At 35.2% G+C, this 18,346-nt stretch overlaps 1 protein-coding gene across 1 annotated transcript in view; it reads left to right on the forward strand.

The window, feature by feature from the left end:
• Window positions 1–8,940: 8,940 nt before the first annotated feature.
• Window positions 8,941–18,346, forward strand: part of LOC111508175 (uncharacterized) — a 50,086-nt gene continuing 40,680 nt past the window's right edge. Inside the window, exon 1 of the mRNA XM_023163601.2 lies at window positions 8,941–10,228. Within this exon, the coding sequence (XP_023019369.2) occupies window positions 9,289–10,228 (940 nt within the window). The 5' untranslated portion in view covers window positions 8,941–9,288. The remainder of the gene's footprint in view (window positions 10,229–18,346) is intronic.

Consider the following 18,346-nt stretch of genomic DNA (forward strand, 5'->3'; position numbering starts at 1 on the left):
TTCTTGGGGTTCTCTCCATGGAGGTGCACAAGTGAGGGAGCTTTTCTGCAAGGGCAGCCGGTTCCCTGCCTTCATTCAAGTCGGAGCTCTTGACGCCCGCCGCAGGAAGTGTCCTTGCTGTTGTAGGTGGAGTAGGGGAGGAGGAAAGTGCACTTATAGTTGCTGCCACTCCTGCCTCCTTTGCTCTCTTTCTCCTTTTGGCCTCGGCGTCGCAAATGCGCTTACTCCTTAGCCTTTGTATTACATCACGAGGTGATCTGCTATACTCAGCCTCATTCCAAATGGTAGATTGGGAGGGACACTCTGTTTTTTCATTCATATGTGTTCCCACGAGTAGCAAGGGAAGAGTTGGTCACCTCCAGCAGAGCCCGCATTACCAGATGTAGGCTAATTACAATGACGTTTGGCCCAGTTCCCCAAGAGGATCGTTCATAACCGCATATCACCCTGCGGCCATTCAGCTGTCGGCACGATCCCTTTCACCTGAGCTTGGGTAAGCTGGTCCACGGTGGCATGTTTCGCAAAGGCTTTTGGGGAGTTTTAGTTCCCCTCACCCTACTCATTCTTGCCACTGACCAGGGGCCTATAACACAACCACTACAAGTCTAACAAGTATGTAAATAAATTATACAAGAGTAGATATTCTGTAACATAAAGTAACTTGTAGTTACTAGTGGGGCACTGGTAATTACGGGACTTTCTCTACAATTGTAGACAATTTTCTACCTATCTTGATTGATAAGTAGATTGAGCGTACTAGTGTAGTGAAGTCTTTCATCGTGAGCGTATATCTATAATTCGACTGTCGATATGTGGTCAAACGATTCGGATAGTGAAAACGAAAATGGTCGTGCAGTATATAGCTATCGGGAGAGAAGTAACTCTCTCATACTGACAGACGGGGAATTTGGCGAAAGGCTGATACTTAGTCGACAACACTGTCAAAGTCTTCTTCAAGATACAGGTCAAGCCATAGCGAATACAACGATTCGAGGGTATGGCTTGTCACTATTAGAGAAACTGCTTATTGCTCTGCATTGGTTTGGAAACGGAGGGCAATACCATGGAGTATCAAAAATGACTGTATGCAGATGTGTTCACGAAGTTACTGCTGCCGTAAACGAAATAAAATTTGATGTATTAGTTCGATGGCCCGACAATACAGGGAACGTAATAGAACGTTTTCATAATTTGGCAGGATTTCCTCAAGTTTGTGTAGCTGCAGATGGAATCCTCATAAATATCGATGCCCCCACAAACAACGAACCTGTTTACGTCGATCGCCATGGGAAGCATTCCATCAACTGCATGGCTGTATGTGGGCCTGACTTAAGGTTTTATTATATAAGTGCAAATTGGCCCGGAAGTGTGCACGACGCGCGGGTACTCCGTAACAGTTCTCTGTGATGATGATGATCAAGGTGACGAAAACAACCTCAGAGATAACGAAGCACCTCCACTAGCAGCAGCAGCTCGAGCTAGAGTTCAACAGTTTATAGATTATTCTAGGAAAAATAATTAGCGTGAAGAAGAAAAATCAACTTTAATTAATTAATTATTTAAGAGAATATGATTGTTTTTCACGAAACTAAATATTTAAATATGTGGTACGCTGGTGCTCTCCATAAGAAATGTAGTCTCTTGCAAAATTTTGTGTAAATTTGGATCTTGGAAGGTTTAGTGCAGTTTCCAACTGTAAAATCTCTAGTTTGGTCTTGTGATTTTGCAGTTTCAGGTGTTCAATTTGCAAGTCAAGTTTTACTTTTTTCTTGTCTGCAATTTCTTCTTCACGTGTCATGCTACGCTTCTGTTTTCCTAAAAAATGTGAACTGTGTGGTGGTAATTGGCAGATGTGAATTATTAGATAAATAATTAGTTAGTGTTTGTTTAATAAAGAAAAATACATAAAACATTTTAATTAGTAGTTTCTCACAAACCAAACTGCAAAAAAAGCCACTACTAATAATGTTTTATAAACTTTACCTATGCGGCTGGTTGAGAGTACGCTCGGGTCCATCGTTAATATTCTTGGCTGTTATGTTGTTGTGCTGTCTTGAGGGAGCGGTTCTACATCATCCACTTCGTCCAGTGATGCTGGTACCCCAAGACCTACAATCACTGGGGACTCTTTTCCTAATATATCTAGCACCATATTATCGACATCGTTCAATTTCCCATGACCGCCTGTACCCGTTTTACTGGCATTATCCACTTTCCCCTCAAAATAAAAAGCATATTTTGGATAAAATATTATGAATCAGGGCCTGAATCAGCAACTGAAATATTTCAATCATTGAGGATTGACACGTACGGTTACTAAGCTTGAACACTAAGCATATTTTGATTCCAACAATATGTACTTGCCTATTAATATTGAAACACCTCGCACCTGTAATTCTGCATTTAATTATTTCCACCACTTCAATATAGAATTTCCTTTATTGCTGCGTTTCAAAAAACATAAAACTAGAGACTGGGTGACCCCAGAGGTGAAATGCTCTAGCTTGAGATTGAGGGAATACTTCAACCTTCAAAAAATGTATCCGGAACTTAAAAAATCATATTCGACTATGAAAAAGATGCACAAATTGCTCGTAAAAAACACCAAAAAACAATTCTATCAAGCTAGAATTGAAGAAGCTGAATAATAAAAAGTCGTCAGGGAACAATGACGTTCCGGCATTCATGCTCAAAAATACGCTGGACATATTAGTAAAACCTCTTGTTTTTCTTATCGATTTAAGTTTTTGTTCTGGTGTATTCCCTGAAAGATTGAAAATAGGCAAAGTCGTACCTATTCACAAAAAAAATAATAAACAGATGAATAACTACAGACCCGTAACAGTAACATCAGTTTTTTCAAAATTTTTTGAGCACTGTTTTCTAAATAGATTTTTAAGATATCTTGACAGAAATGACATTACTTCGGATACGCAGCATGGGTTTCGAAGTGGAAAATCCACTAATACCGCGATTCAATCCATATATGACAATTTAGCTGATAGCATAGATGCTGGCCCTGTTGGGATTTTTTGCGATCTCAGCAGGGCATTTGACTGCGTCAATCCTCAGGTACTATCAAGAAAGTTACATGAGCTGGGTTTTGGGGAAATTTGGAATAATTGGATCGATTCATTTATGTTTGGCAGAAGCCAATATGTAACCATCACCAATGTAATTAATGGTAAAAAAAGAATAATGAACTCTCAACGGATACCTCTATCACTCGGAGTACCACAAGGTTCAGCCTTGGGACCTATACTATTCCGAGTATACAGATAAAATTGACGAATCTGTTCCTGATGCAAAGTGTGTGAAATTTGCTGATGACGTTGCCACGATTGTAACAGGCTCCGACCAAACAAGTATACAACGAAAATGCGAGCAAACAATGAGATCATTGAACTGGTGGTTTTCCAGTAATTCGCTTGTTTTCAATCCAAATAAAACAGTAATTATTCAATTTTGTAATTATCAAAAAATTCTTGACCCACTATATATTGATGTGAATAATCAGCTGCTTCCATTGTCAAAAAGTACTAAGTTTTTGGGTGTTGAAATTGACAAAAATCTTAATTTTAAAGTACATTGTGATGGCCTCATACCAAAATTGCATTCTTTAGCATTCAAGCTACGAAATCTTAGCTATATTCTCAGTCTAGATCAACTAAAAATTATATACTATGCTGAAGTGGAGTCGAGATTGCGCTATGGTGTACGTTTCTGGGGTTGGTCAACCAACGCAGGTAAAGTTTTTTTGGCTAAAAAAAAACATCATCAGAAGTATCACTGGTATAAGTTACATGGAGTCCTGTGAACCTTTTTTCAAGAAATTACAAATACTGACTTTACCCTGCTTGTACATAATGGAAATTTGTGTCTACGTTTTTCAAAATAAAAGTCAATTTCCTTTAATAGGCTCTACTCATACAATTAACACTAGGCCAAAAAAAATATATCAAGTTCCTCTAGCTCGAGGGCGGATTGCTCTTAAAGGTCCTAATGTTGCAGGTCCTCGTTTGTTCAATATTTTACCAACTGAAATAAAAGAAAGCAAAACATTAGAGATGTTCAAAACAAAGATTAAAAATTTTTTAGTTCTGAATGCGAATTACAGTGTTGATGATTATTTAACGTAAGTGTATGTGTGGTGTGTGCATGTGTTTTCGTGTGTGCTTCTAGTTTTAGTGTAGTAGTTTATAATTTTAGCTTTACTGACTATTCCTAATACAATTACTTATGAAATTGTCGAACAGGAAAATAAAGGATTTGATTTGGTTTGAAGTTCAACTAAATCGTAAGAGTAACAAAACTAGTACACTACGCTCTTACGTACCATTGTGATTTTCTTCATATTTTGCCACAGTGTGTCTCTTTACCTGAAGGCATTAAACAAACACTTTTTGCAACATCTGCTAATTCTTTTCATTTCTCAACTTTGCCTTTTTTTCAATAGGTCGGAAAAAGCAACGAATTTTCTTCAACTTTTTGTAAAAACTGCATTTTCCTCTCAAATATTACTTGTTTGCTAGCTATAACTACAAATATTATTTCACTTGCAGTCCTTGCACTTCACCACTAACACGAAAACACGTTAAGACATGTTACACCACGGATCGCGTTACCGAAAACAGCAGGTAAATAAATAAATTGTCTTGTAGGAACAACATATACAAGTGTAGAATATTTTACTTGTAGCTACAAGTATATGGAATTCTCTTATGTTACGAAAAATTAGGATACTTGTAGCTATAAGCGAATTACTTGTAACTTGTAGACTTGTTAGAAATGTAAGATTTGTGTTATAGGCTCCTGGTTACCGATATCGTGCGATCTGACTCCGATAGACTTTTTCTTGTGGGGTTTTCATCAGTTGCAGGTGTATGCAAATAAGGCACATACTACATCGGGCCTCAAAACTAACATAACCCATGCCATCGGTCAAACTCAGCCTGATTTATGCGCCAGTCATGAAAAATTGGACGTTTCGGATGCGCTTCACCTAGAGAAGCCGTAGCGGACATTTTAACGGTGTTATATTCCACACATAATGGCATAAATACGTCTTTCAAATGAATAAAAAATGTAGATGATATCTGACAAACCCTTCGTTTCATTAAAATTTTAAGATAGGAAACGCTCAATGAAAGAACCCATAAGCAACACTCAACACGTGATAATTCAAATAGAAATGAAAAAACAGGCGGAACAGCAACCGGGCCAAAACAAGCAGAAGAAGGATCTCAGGATGAGTTCAAGTAGATCAGTATGGTTCTAAATTCCAGTCATCACCAAAAGATGATAAATGAGACTTCGTGAAAATAATCGTAGTGAGGATCAAAAACACAAAACCCGGATCGAAACCCTGATCTTGAAAGTTGATTAAACAACATGCATTATTTTCTATCCTCTGAAAAATACTTCTGATTTCAAATTATATTGAAAATTAAAATTTAAGCTGTTTCTGGACACTTTCGACTAGTTCTCATCAAATATGCTAATTGACAACGAAAGTAATTTTTTCTGGAGGAAAATCAGTTTTTCATTGACTTTTGTTGGGTATTTTTTACCTTCCACAATCTAAAAAATATAAAAATTATATTGGAGAGCTTTATACAAGTGTAGAAACGGCAAACTTTTTAGTTTACTCCGAAAAATTGCTGTGAAAAATCAAAGTACTTTTCACAAAGAAAAATGTTCTATTTATCTGTAACTTGTCGTATTTAACATTGATGCCTATCAAAAAAAATTGTTGAGAAATAATACAACACTTATCTTCACGTTTCGGAGGTCAAAATCTGTCTCCGCCTTCAGAAATGGACAAAAAATTTAAAGATATTTGCAGTTATTCCTTTTGATTATTTATTTCTCAACTTCTTCGACAGATGATAAATAGAACATTTTTCTTCGTGAAAAATATTTTGATTTTACACAGTAACTTATCGGATTAAACCGAAAAGTTTGCCCTTTTTACATTTGTAAAATGTTCTCCATTATAATTTTAATATTTTTCAGATTGTGGAAGGTAAAAAATGCTAATTGACGTTTTTGAACAAGAGTTATTTGGAACATAGTTTTTGATTTCATTGATAAACCTATCCGTCAATCAATATCAAATTTTTTAAAAAAAATCTGATCGACAGAACCATCCTCATTTTATTAGTTTAGTTTGAAGGTTACTTTACATACCTATCTAATATGAATATTTCTGTAGATCCAATATATAGCATAACAGATGCATAACGGTGCATTTGTTTAATGACCCCTCCTTTTATTTTTTGAACGGGTCAGCTCAAAGAATTGAAATTTGGGATAATGAAATTATTGCATGAATACTTTATTTTGAAGTGAAAATGACAGATGAAACTTTCGACTTTGAAGCTCCTGACGAATACTTCACAATCCTAGAATATGAAGTTAATATCTTCACTTACTACAAAATAGCGAAACATTTAATAATTTCTTTAAGACAAACACATTAACATCGATATTTCGAGATATTTTCTATTTTATCTGCCATATGGCAATTATAAAAATCCGATAAGGTTTGTTAAGTCAGTACGACAATGAACATCATTGTTAAAATATTCTCATTTAGTTTTCGGTTTTAGTAGTGGAAAGGAACCACGTCAACAATCTCTAAAATGGTCGATTCTCGTCTATTGGAAGAGAAAATTGAAGCAATTTTTATTTACGGTGCGTCGCGTAACTATCATGAGACCGAAAGGATTTTCAATGAATGTTTTCCGAATCGTCCTTTCTGTAGAAAATATTTGAGGGAACTTGTATTCAAATTCACAACTACCGGTAGTGTACATAACAAAAAGCCCCCATGTCATCCGTCCATTCCGGAAGAACAGCAAGTGCAAATAATTGGTGAGATGGTAGTAAATCCTGAACAGTAAACTCATTCCGTCGCGAATATTTGTGAAGTGTCTCCTTCTACTGTGTGGAGACTTTTGAAGAGGAATAGGTATTATTCATGCAAAATTAAAATAGTACACCAATTAACTGAAGATGGCCCTGATTGAATAACAAAATTCTGGGAAATCATGACGAAAACGATTGCCAGGCATCCTACCTATCTCCACAATATTTGTTTTACTGACGAATGTACATTTTTTCAAACGGCAAAGTTCACAGACAAAATTGCCGTTATTGGACCAACCCTCATGTTTTCCGGGAAACACATACCCAATATCCAGAAAAAATTAACGTTTGGGCAGGAATATTGGGAAACCATATTGTAGGACCTCTATTTATTGATCAAAATTTAACAGGGGAACTGTATTTGAATATGCTGGAAACTACCGTTGACCCTCTCATCACTGAAATCGTCGAAACGAATCCTTAGTAAGAAACTATTTGGATACTACTTTTCCAGGTCGTTGGATTGGCCGTCGATGTCCTACAGAATGGCCAGCCCGCCAGATTTGACACCTTTGGACTTTTTTCATGGGACTATTTGAAGCAAAAGGTGTACGAAACTGATCCTGTTTCAATATTCGATATACGGGAGATAATAATAAACATTTCTAGAGATATTGACGTTACTGTGTTCGAAAATGTTCGGCGTGAAAAATCAAATATGTCAAAAATTTCGTGAAGCATTTGTCAGGAGCTTCAAAAAGATGTGTCACAAGACCCCCCTTTCCATTCAATTTTTCCCAGATGACTTCCAGTCGCCATCTTGAAAGTTTCATCTGTCAATTTCACTTCAAAATAAAGTATTTATACATTAATTTCATTATCTCAAATTTCAATTTTTTGAAATAAAAGGGGGGGACCTTGAAGAAATGCACTGTACCTATAATATTCCTGCCTGATACTTTCATCAATTCATAAAATTCACCATCCTGTTACTGAATTTCAAACACTATTCGAAAAAGGTGGTGTGTACGTAACGTTACTTTAATAGAAAAAGATCAATTTCTTCAACCTATAAAAAATTTAAAAAAATGTAATTCAAATCTAATCGAATAAGCGTAAAGCTGTAACAATGCTATTTTATTTTTCTCAATAAATTTGACGAATGTAACGTTAATTGAAACTACATACACCTTGAAATGAAACTCATAGTGACACTTATAATGAAAAAGGGTTTGATTGGGTAACAGGATCAATTTTTTCTTAAAAAAACAATTGTATTTTTGCCGAAGTTTCGAGTTTAATTAAATTCTTCTTCAGGGCTCTAATGGTTGAATATCTCTCAAAAAAATGTTTGGGAGAAATGATACATATCATCAAATGCGATAGTGTTAACACTAGAAGAGATGTCGATGGCCTTAATACTGCATATTTCAATTTGATACGTAATATACCTGAATAATTTACACTTTTTTCATTCTTTTTCTTTCTGCCATTGATTAAAAAACAGACACCACCTTATCAGAACCACAGATAAAGCAATTCGTTTGTTTCATATCGTTTTGTATCGGTGTTATCTCGAAAATTTGTTGTTGCAATGGTTTTTATATTTATTTCTTAAATACGTATCTAATATGTCTGATGGTTTTCAAAATACTATTATTATCAACACGAAAAAAAACTACTTTTCGATGAGTAATTCAATTGAGAACTCATTATTTCAGTGAAATTGAAACGATAATAATCGTATAAGTTTTGTGGAAGGTATATTTATGAAAATTCATTGTTAAAGAGCCCTGAAGAAGAATTCAATTAAATTCAAAACGTCGGCAAGAATACAATAGTTTTTTTCAAGAAAAAAATTGATGCTGTTACCCAACCAACCCCTTTTTCAGAAAAATTATTGGATCACCAAACTAGTTAACTGATACTTATAATTCCTTCCAATTCTAGTTTGAGCGTCTCTTCACGAAAATTTTTCAATATGTAGACATCAACATCACTTGCAGCAAAACTCCGTTGGCGCATCCCGTTCGAGACAGGATAGCGACTTAAGTGCCAAAGTCGCAGAGACGTGCGGGGATACGGCCGGGAACAACCCACATGCACATGAAAAGTGAAGTCCCGCCTGAAATCAGTCTTCCAAACCAGAGCAGCGCGAAACGGATAACCTAACCACATTCTTACAACAACACAACTCGGGGTTTACTCGATAACTGACCGTCTATCAGTTCGCATTCAGTATCATTCAAATTTATTCAAATTTACGGCCTCCGACATTTGTATACAGAACCGTCGCGTGTTTTGTATATAAACTCTGTATACAATATTTGTGTATACAACTCGTTACGAGTATCAAATGTTTGTAATATAAAGACGAAAGTTTAAATTGTTTGCTTTATACGAGTAAATGTTTAAAGTATGATGAAGGAGCAACAGTTAGCCGAAGTCAGTGCGTCCACTCAGCTTTCGCCAGTCGTGCATCAGAACATCAACATCCAACAGCATCTACATCAACTTCATCTCCACCAGAATCACACTAGTGTTATTTTATCGAATGACCAACCGCAGACGTCAACACAACATGTATCTCCGGAAACGACAACCCAGGACCCCGACACGAAGCCTTCCAGTTCTGACAAAAAGTCTGGAATACGCCGACAAGAAAAACCACCGTATTCCTACATAGCGTTGATAGTGATGGCCATTCAACATTCTCCAACTAAAAGGCTGACGCTTAGTGAAATATACACGTTTCTGCAGCAAAGGTTTCCGTTTTTTCGTGGCTCCTACCAGGGTTGGAAAAATTCAGTGCGGCATAATTTATCTTTGAACGAGTGTTTCATCAAGCTGCCCAAAGGACTAGGGAGGCCGGGTAAGGGACACTACTGGACAATCGACCCTGCCAGTGAGTTCATGTTCGAAGAGGGCTCTTTCAGAAGGCGGCCCAGAGGTTTCCGGAGAAAATGCCAAGCTATGAAACCGCAGTACCATCCGGGAACATTCTTCACAAATAATATGGCTGGGATGGTAAACCAAAGCACGGGGTATGATCACCAGACCTTGATGCAATCTCAAGAATATTCTACTTGTTCTTATAACGCCGGTTCGCCGCAAGTTTCATCCGTATCTGCGTCGCATTACACGAATTATGATTACCCTTCGGTTTATCAGCAACAATGTGAAAGGGACTGGGGTTCTTCGAGTACTTTGTTGCCTGCTTATTCGGATAGTGCTATCACGAGTACTTACTTGAAAGCTCCTCTGAGTCCTATGCCGGAAAATCAGGACACCCCCCCTCCTGCTTTGACCGACAACTATTATCCCTATGGCACGATTACCTCCTCGTCGAATGATAACAGTGAGTATATAATTCATTGTGTTTTTAATGTTTAATTTATTCCATTCCGCATTGAACGTAAAAACAATAATCAGTGACTTGAATGACGTTTTTATGTTGAATTTTCAAAAAGAATAGTTTATTGTACAAGTGTGAAAAACGACATATTTCTCACGAGAGCAGAAGTTTGTTGCAAATCAAGCGAGTGAGAAATATGTCATTTTCTCACGCACTGTACTTTTTCTACGGTTGCGTTGTTTTCAAGTATTGAAAATTAAAATACATAAATAATACTTGTATGTCATTACCTGATTTTTATATTTTATCTAAAATAGTAATCAACAATTATATTTGAACAATTTTGTAAAGTAATTCCTGGTAGGTCGTTTTGTTTCAACATGTTTTCTGTAATTGAAATATTAGCTGCGGTCGAAGTTGAAGTCGATGGGAAACGTTTTGAGCATTGTTGTGTTCAGGTTCTAATGGCGCTGGAGGCTGAATGGATTCTACTATCCTTTTGAAATTTTCATTTTGTTAGCTATGGAGTTGTCGATATAAGATTCAGCAACATTGCTGGATTTCCAACCCCCATGGCGTTTCAAAGTTGAAATATCTGCCCCTGCATTAACTAAAATAGTCGCAGATGACCTTCGGAAACAGTGTCCAGTTTATGATTCAGCTTTCGGTAATAGCAAAAATTTTGGTATTTCTTTCGCCATGGTGCCAAATTTATTTATCCCCACAGGCTGTTCCATACATTTGCTATTTTTGTAATTTAAAACAAACGTGTTTCATTTGTGTATGGTTGAAGCTTCACATATTTTTTGTAAAATTTTTGTAAAATTTCTAGGAACCATGGTTTTAGTATCGGGTGATTTTATTGAAAGGGCCGAATTAAGATCTTCCATGTCATCAATTTTTAATTTTCGAAGTTCATCACAACGGCATGCCCCTGTAAGGCCAATAGCTAAAGCAGCCTGAAATCAAAACCAAATAATAATTTTTCGATAACAATTTGAAAAAAAATCAATTCATACTTTTTCAGCAAATACTTTTCATCAAGTGCATCTTTTAAAAATTGTTAAATTTCTTCAAAAGTTTTTGACTGTTTTGGAGCATATTTTTCAGATTTGCGTTTTAAAAATGGAAGTAGTTTTACGTATTTTCATACAGGGCTTTTCATGATGAGCGTTAATTAGCCGTTTCTGGCCAACTATTCAACGGATCAACTTGGAAATTTCACAGTATGCATAAGTCTATATGACCTACACGCCTAAAATATTTTAGACGAAGCGGCGTTGTCGCTTCTACTATAAAGTAGCGGCTTCTTTGATTTTTCAAATGTAACACCCCATATATAATATCATATTATGATTCATTATCACTTTGTCAACAAAATTCATATGACATTTCCCTAAACCTATCTATTACCGTTTAGAAGATATAAATTAATTTCGATATTTTTTTACCAAACATGAACTTTTATAAATGCTGATAATCTTGATCTCTCTTGCATTAAAACGATCAAGTTTGAAATGGAGTGGAGTGATACTATGAGGATCTTGACTCCGAGTCATATTTTCATTTGCCTCATACAGGGTCTTCAAAAAATGCAGATACTTTGATCTCATGAAAAAATTAGTGGAACTCAATTTTTTCAAATAGAACACCCTGTATATTTCAACATTTTTGAGCTCTACATCCAATTTTAGATCAACTATGTTCAGATAATATTATTTCTATTTTGAACCGTTTTCGAGATAAACTGTTTCAAACGGAAATTGACATGGTTTCCTTGTTCATCACTCATTTCTGTAGAACTGATATCGTTTGATGTTTCCCAATTAGTCACAGATAATTCAATGAAAAGATAATTATTAAAATACTCCTCAACCATCGAATGAAACTTCTCTTCAAACAATAGTTTCCTTAACGCTGAAACACGAACTGAAAATAATAAACCCATACCTAAATTAATGAGTTAATTTAATCGTCAGTGTATTTCAGAATATGTTCAAACACATCTCCACCTCTACTTGAACAAACATGTAATCTCTTCAAAAAATTGTCATGTGTAGCGCTTCTGATCAAGTCTGGAGTCAAACTATTGAAAGAAGTTGTAACTCTCGATTTCATATCTTCCATTGTTGTTGAGTAGAGTAAACCATATTTTTAATGAAACCCCACACGAAATAATCTAATGAATTGGCATCTGGTGTTCTAGGAGGCCAACGAAAAGATCCATTATTACCAATCCATCTGTCTTCGAAGATTTCGGTTAAAGCTTCGCTGACTGAATGAGAATTATGGGGTGGAGCACCATCCATTTGGTACCATACACGTTCTCTTTCTGGTCTATTATTCAAAATTATTTGCATTCCATTCCTCAGTAAATCTTCATATTTTGATGCATTCAAATTATCATCATAAAACTCGATATAAAAAATTGACTCATTCTTTATGGCACAAAATACATTGAATTGCCATCTTTCTTGAAAACCCCTTTGGTGGACAACATGGGGATTTTCTGGCGCCCAATAATGACTGTTGTGTCTATTGAAAACTCCATTTTTTCTGAACTTGGCCTCATCTGTCCATATGATATTGTCAAGGAATTGTTCATCATCTTGAGTCTTGACAAGTATCCATTCAAAGAATTCCACTCTACGAGGTTAATCAGTCTCTTCCAAATGTTGGACACAGTAGAACTTATAGGGTTGCCATTTATGTTTATTAAGAATTCGACAAATTGTCACGTAGGGTATACCTATTCCCCTTTGAGCCTCGTGCAGAGAAGCATTTGGAAATGCATGAAAGTATCCCAAAACTGTTATACCATTGTCATCATCATCCACTTTAGTCTTCTTACGAATGATTTTTGGACGGAAGGTTCCATTCAACACACAGTTTTTCAGTAGTCGATTTATCATATTATTATTCGTCTTCGGAAGTTGTGGATATCTTTCATGAAATACTCGGCATGTTCTACTTGCAATTCTATTGCACTTACCATAAATTATTAATAAATTCAAGAAATCTTCATTACTGTAACCTAATCTTGACATTATTCTATTATAATTGGTAGCTATCACAATCAGTCAAAACCACCAACGAAAGTCTGACGTTAAATAATTGGTTTATTTATTTTTCCAAAGCACACTATTAAAAAAAATATATGTTGTACGTTAGAGACCAATACCTCAATGTATACAAATTGTAACTTTTTCTAAGGTAGGTACGTACCAATTTCGAGTTGACTGATCTGAGACAGTTAAAAAACTGGATCAAAAAGAAATATTACTAAGTATAAAAAAAATGTTGAATATCCAAAATAAGTGATGGATTCAAAAAAACGAGCAAGAAAACCACGTCAGTTTCCGTTTGAAACAGTTTATCTCGAAAACGGTTCAAAATAGAAATAGTATTATCTGAACAAAGTTAATCTAAAATTGGATGTACAGCTCAAAAATATTGAAATATACAGGGTGTTTCATTTGAAAAAATTGAGTTCCACTCATTTTTTCATGAGATCAAAGTATCTGCATTTTTTGAAGACCCTGTATGAGGCAAATGAAAATATGACTCGGAGTGAAAATCCTCATAGTATCACTTCACTCCATTTCAAATTTTATCGTTTTAGTGCAAGAGAGTTCAAGATTATCAGCGTTTATAAAAGTTCATGTTTGGTAAAAAAAATATCGAAATTAATTTATATCTTCTGAACGATAATAGATAGGTATAGGGAAATAGTATATGAATTTGTTGACAAAGTGATAATGAATGATAGTATGATATCATATACGGGGTGTTCCATTTGAAAAATCAAAGAAGCCGCTACTTTATAGTAGAAGCGACAACGCCGCTTCGTCTGAAATATTTTAGGCGTGTAGGTCATATTGATTTATGCAGAAACGGTTAATTAACGCTCATTATGAAAAGCCCTGTATATCAACACAGTTTTTAATAATTAAGGTACTCCTCAGCATCGAGTATTGAGACCATAATGTTGATGATTTCAATCTTCTTGACAACTCTTCAAAATAAACTATATTTTCGGAACAAGAATTTACCTTGGCTTTCATTTTAGGGCCCATAAGGTTTCTGTAAGCGATTTCATATTTTTCTCTCGATGTACTTGGTAGCAAATTATTGCAAACATCTATTACTTTCTGAACAATTTCTGGAGGCGTATTTTCCAACTCTAAATCTTCGTATTCCATTATATTTAATATTTAATAAACCTGAACTGTTCATACTATAAAAATCAACAATAAAACTATTTTCGTTGGGCAAATTGACAGCAATAATCATGCAGTGTTTCGGTTTTGTTGTTATGGAAACGCCGACAATGGGCTACTTGGATATTGGCCGCGAATCGTCGGCGTAGCGTTGTCAACATGGATAACGTGTTATATCAATCTGACATGTAACAATTCATGACTGACTTGGGTTACCGTGATAACAGTGAGAAATTATTTCTCACTGCAATGGCGGATATTTCTCACTGCGTGAGAAATCTTTTGAACGTATGAAAGCGATGAGAGAAGTGGCACATTGTATAGCATCCGTAGAAAAATACTTGTTCTCTTTTCAGTTTTCCGTATTTGTAGAGAATAAAATAGTGAATATTGTGTTCGGAAAACAAGGAGTATTCCATTCATCTTGATAATTCACGGATCAACACAACATTTGACTTTAACTTTGAAGCATTAAATTTCAATTCTTTAGGTCGTAATTAGACGAAAAAAAATACTGTATGAATAACTTTGCTTTTTTATTTAGGGGACTGTTTTAACGATATATTTCAAAATCTGAAGTTTTAATTTTCAATTGAAAATGAAACCAATAAATTGATGGATGTAGCCGTTACTACTTGGTAGGAAATCATAATGAAGAAACGAGAATTGAAACTTTCTATGTTTTTATCACTTTTATTTGTAACTAACGTTACTGCAATTTCATCCCATAAAGACATTTTCAAACTTATACAATAAACGAACAATGGTTCATTACATTAGCCCTTATCTACCACCCCTTTAGATAATAATAGAGGTACTTGGCTTGATTGAGTACCTGAATTTACAGTTTTGAATGCGAATTTAACGCCAATTTAAAAACCGGTGAGTAAACTAAATCGATTTCATCATTTAACAGGTTGCACCCGCAATGTTTATGCTTGTGAATTTCCAAGGATTCTAACCTTCCTTGCATAGTGCAAAATTTCCGTATCGTTTACATTCGGTAACCTGTGGTTGCATGCCAAAGAATGGTTTGTAAACGTCGAATCATTTTTTTCTAGTCTGAAGGACCTTTCATGTTCAGCATACCGTTTTTGTAAATTTAGACCACATTGCCACACATAAACACTATTACACTCCGGACACAGATCTGTCCAACTTGTCCACCTTATCTTCGCATTGAAAAGGAAATCAGATAACCTGGCATGTGGTCTGAAAACCACTTCCACAATGTTTTTTCTGAAGAAACCCGCAATTGTCTCTGTTTTTTTTCCAAAATATGTTAGTAACCCATTTCTTGATTTCTGGTAGTTTGACCCGAGGGTATATTAATCTATAAGTGAATTTATGGCTTTGTTTTCTGAATAACTCCTGGATAGTATCTGCATTGAAACGATTATTATGACCTATCTGTGTGATTATATCAATTTCCCTAGCTAGATTTTCAGCAGACAAAGGCAGTGAGAATGCTCTGTGCAACAATCGCTTGTTATGGTAATGAATATTACTGGAGTTTTTTCCCAACACCAAATCGTTATTTTTACACCTCGACACGTGTTTCGATCACCAAGTGATCATCTTCAAGAGGAAGATAAAACTAGAAACTAATCATACACTGCAGAGCCTTTTGGGAAGTCCTTTTGGGAAGTCGAGAATTCGGAAAATATTATGGACAGACAAAAAGATCTAATAAAGTGAGATATAAGGAACACATAGCACACTTAAAATATGGAAGACCTGAAAAATCAGCAGTCGCCCATCATATTTTGAAAAAAAACCATTCCATAGACTTCAGTTCTTTAAGATTAGTTAGACAAGTTAACAACAACAGGCAACTAGATGCCTATGAGAGTGTAGAAATAAGTGAACATAATAATATTATGAATAACGATAACGGACCAATACCAAATAGCATACTATATAGCTTGTTGAAATAATATTGTTGAAGATGATCACTTGGTGATCGAAACACGTGTCGAGGTTCCAAACAGTACATCATAAGTATGTTATGGTAATGTCTGTTTAGCTAGGTTTTCTGAAAACATTGAAACCAAATTTATTCTGATTGTGTGTAATGGTCAGGTCTAAGAAATTTATCTGTTTCTCTATCTCTGAATGTCACAAATTGGTTCAGCTGCCGTGTAATACCTCTGAAACAGGCGAGGATGTCATCTACAAACCAAAAATAATCATGTTTTTCACCCAGGTCGGAATTTACTATAGTGGTCTCCGAACTGTTCATAAATATAATAATATCAATAATAATAACAATAATAATAATAATTCATTTATTATTTACCAAAAATTCACAACCAATATTAAGTTTCGATAAAAATGAAAAAAAATAGGTAAATAAAAGGTGAGAGTTCACGTTTCTCTCAACACCAGGAAGAGAGAAACTGGTCTTCCACTCAGACCCTTACTACAAACTAAACTTAAAACTAAAATATACCTACTGACTAGTACCAGTAAACAAGAAGAAGAAGAAGACTAGAGGAAAGCAAGAGAAAAAAAAGAAAAGATAGGAAAGATAGGAACCCTTTTTATAATTTATTTTCACTTGTGAGGGCAGTGATTCCTTTAGGTCATGAAACCGCCAGGTTGAATGACGCAGCTGTGAGAATTTTAGTTTTTTGCTCTGAGTTAGGAGATATTTTCAATTATATTTCATTTTTGTAGTTCACGCAAACATACAGTCATGGATTTTTCCAAAAAGAAACACGACCTACTGTAGTCGGCTATCTTATACGTATTCATGTAACTAGCAATATTATATGAAAAACTACGTTTGAAAATTTCCTTTCTATGTCGAGGAATGGTGATAAAAAAAGTTTGTCGAGTATTTCTATCATGTATGTCTTTTCTATATATGACTTTACCTTGGAGATAGTTGGGTTGTTTGTATTTCAAAAGTTTGTAGAAGTAGCAGAAAATATGTAATTTACGCCTGTTGGACATATTGAGCCATTCAATTTCTTTAATTTTATGGGAAATCCTCTGCCTGCTTTTTATGCCAAAAATAAGTCTCAAACAGCAGTTCTGGATTTTCTGGATACGCTGACTATCCATGCCATCTAAACATGGCCCATATACAATATCACAATAGTTGAATTGGAAAAGCACTAATGAATCACACAGCAATTTTTTTACATCTTGTCCTAAATAGTGTCTATGTGGGTAAATATGTCTGCTAGAAGTGGACTGAGGGGTGAGCCTATTGGTAAACCTGAATCCTGTTTATAAAATTTGTTATTAAACTGCAGGTAGCTCTGATTTAGATACACATCGAAAGCTGTTGAAAGTTCAAAGGAAGCGATATGGTCTACTTTGGCTAGATCTAAAATGTCCAAAATGAGGGGATTGCACTCGTTGTACGGTATGTTGGAGAACATACTCTTTACATCGAATAAAACTAGAATTGAATTATGTGGTGTGGTTTGGTTCCTTATGTTTTATACTAAAGTCATTGCTGTGTAAATGCTGTGAGGTGGGACGAAATTGTTAATATTTTTGAACAACTTGTTAAGACTTATTTCTAGTTCTCTTACTGGACTATTTATATACAAAACTACCATTTAAATAAAAATTTTATCATTTTTATTAAGTTTTACTATCAAAATAACTCACAAGAAAGTAGAAAATAATTCAAAAGTGCACACTTTTACTTTTTTTATGTTCATAGGTTCATCATGTTTTCATTGTATTGGCCTAGATAACGTTGTTCGAAGCTCATAATGTCCTGGTGGAAACGTTCTCCTTGCTCTTCTGAACACGCTCCCATGTTGTTTTCGAATTTATCTAAATGAGCATGCAGCATATTATGTACTTTTAATGATATCCTGCAGCCAAGGCCTCAAAATATTTTAGCATATTTTCAACTAGCTTTTTGTAGTTTTCGGAT

This window comes from Leptinotarsa decemlineata, unplaced genomic scaffold (assembly GCF_025532065.1).
Source record: "Leptinotarsa decemlineata unplaced genomic scaffold, Ldec_3_MD MMD2_P_RNA_scaffold_4, whole genome shotgun sequence".
Classification (NCBI taxonomy): domain Eukaryota; kingdom Metazoa; phylum Arthropoda; class Insecta; order Coleoptera; family Chrysomelidae; genus Leptinotarsa; species Leptinotarsa decemlineata.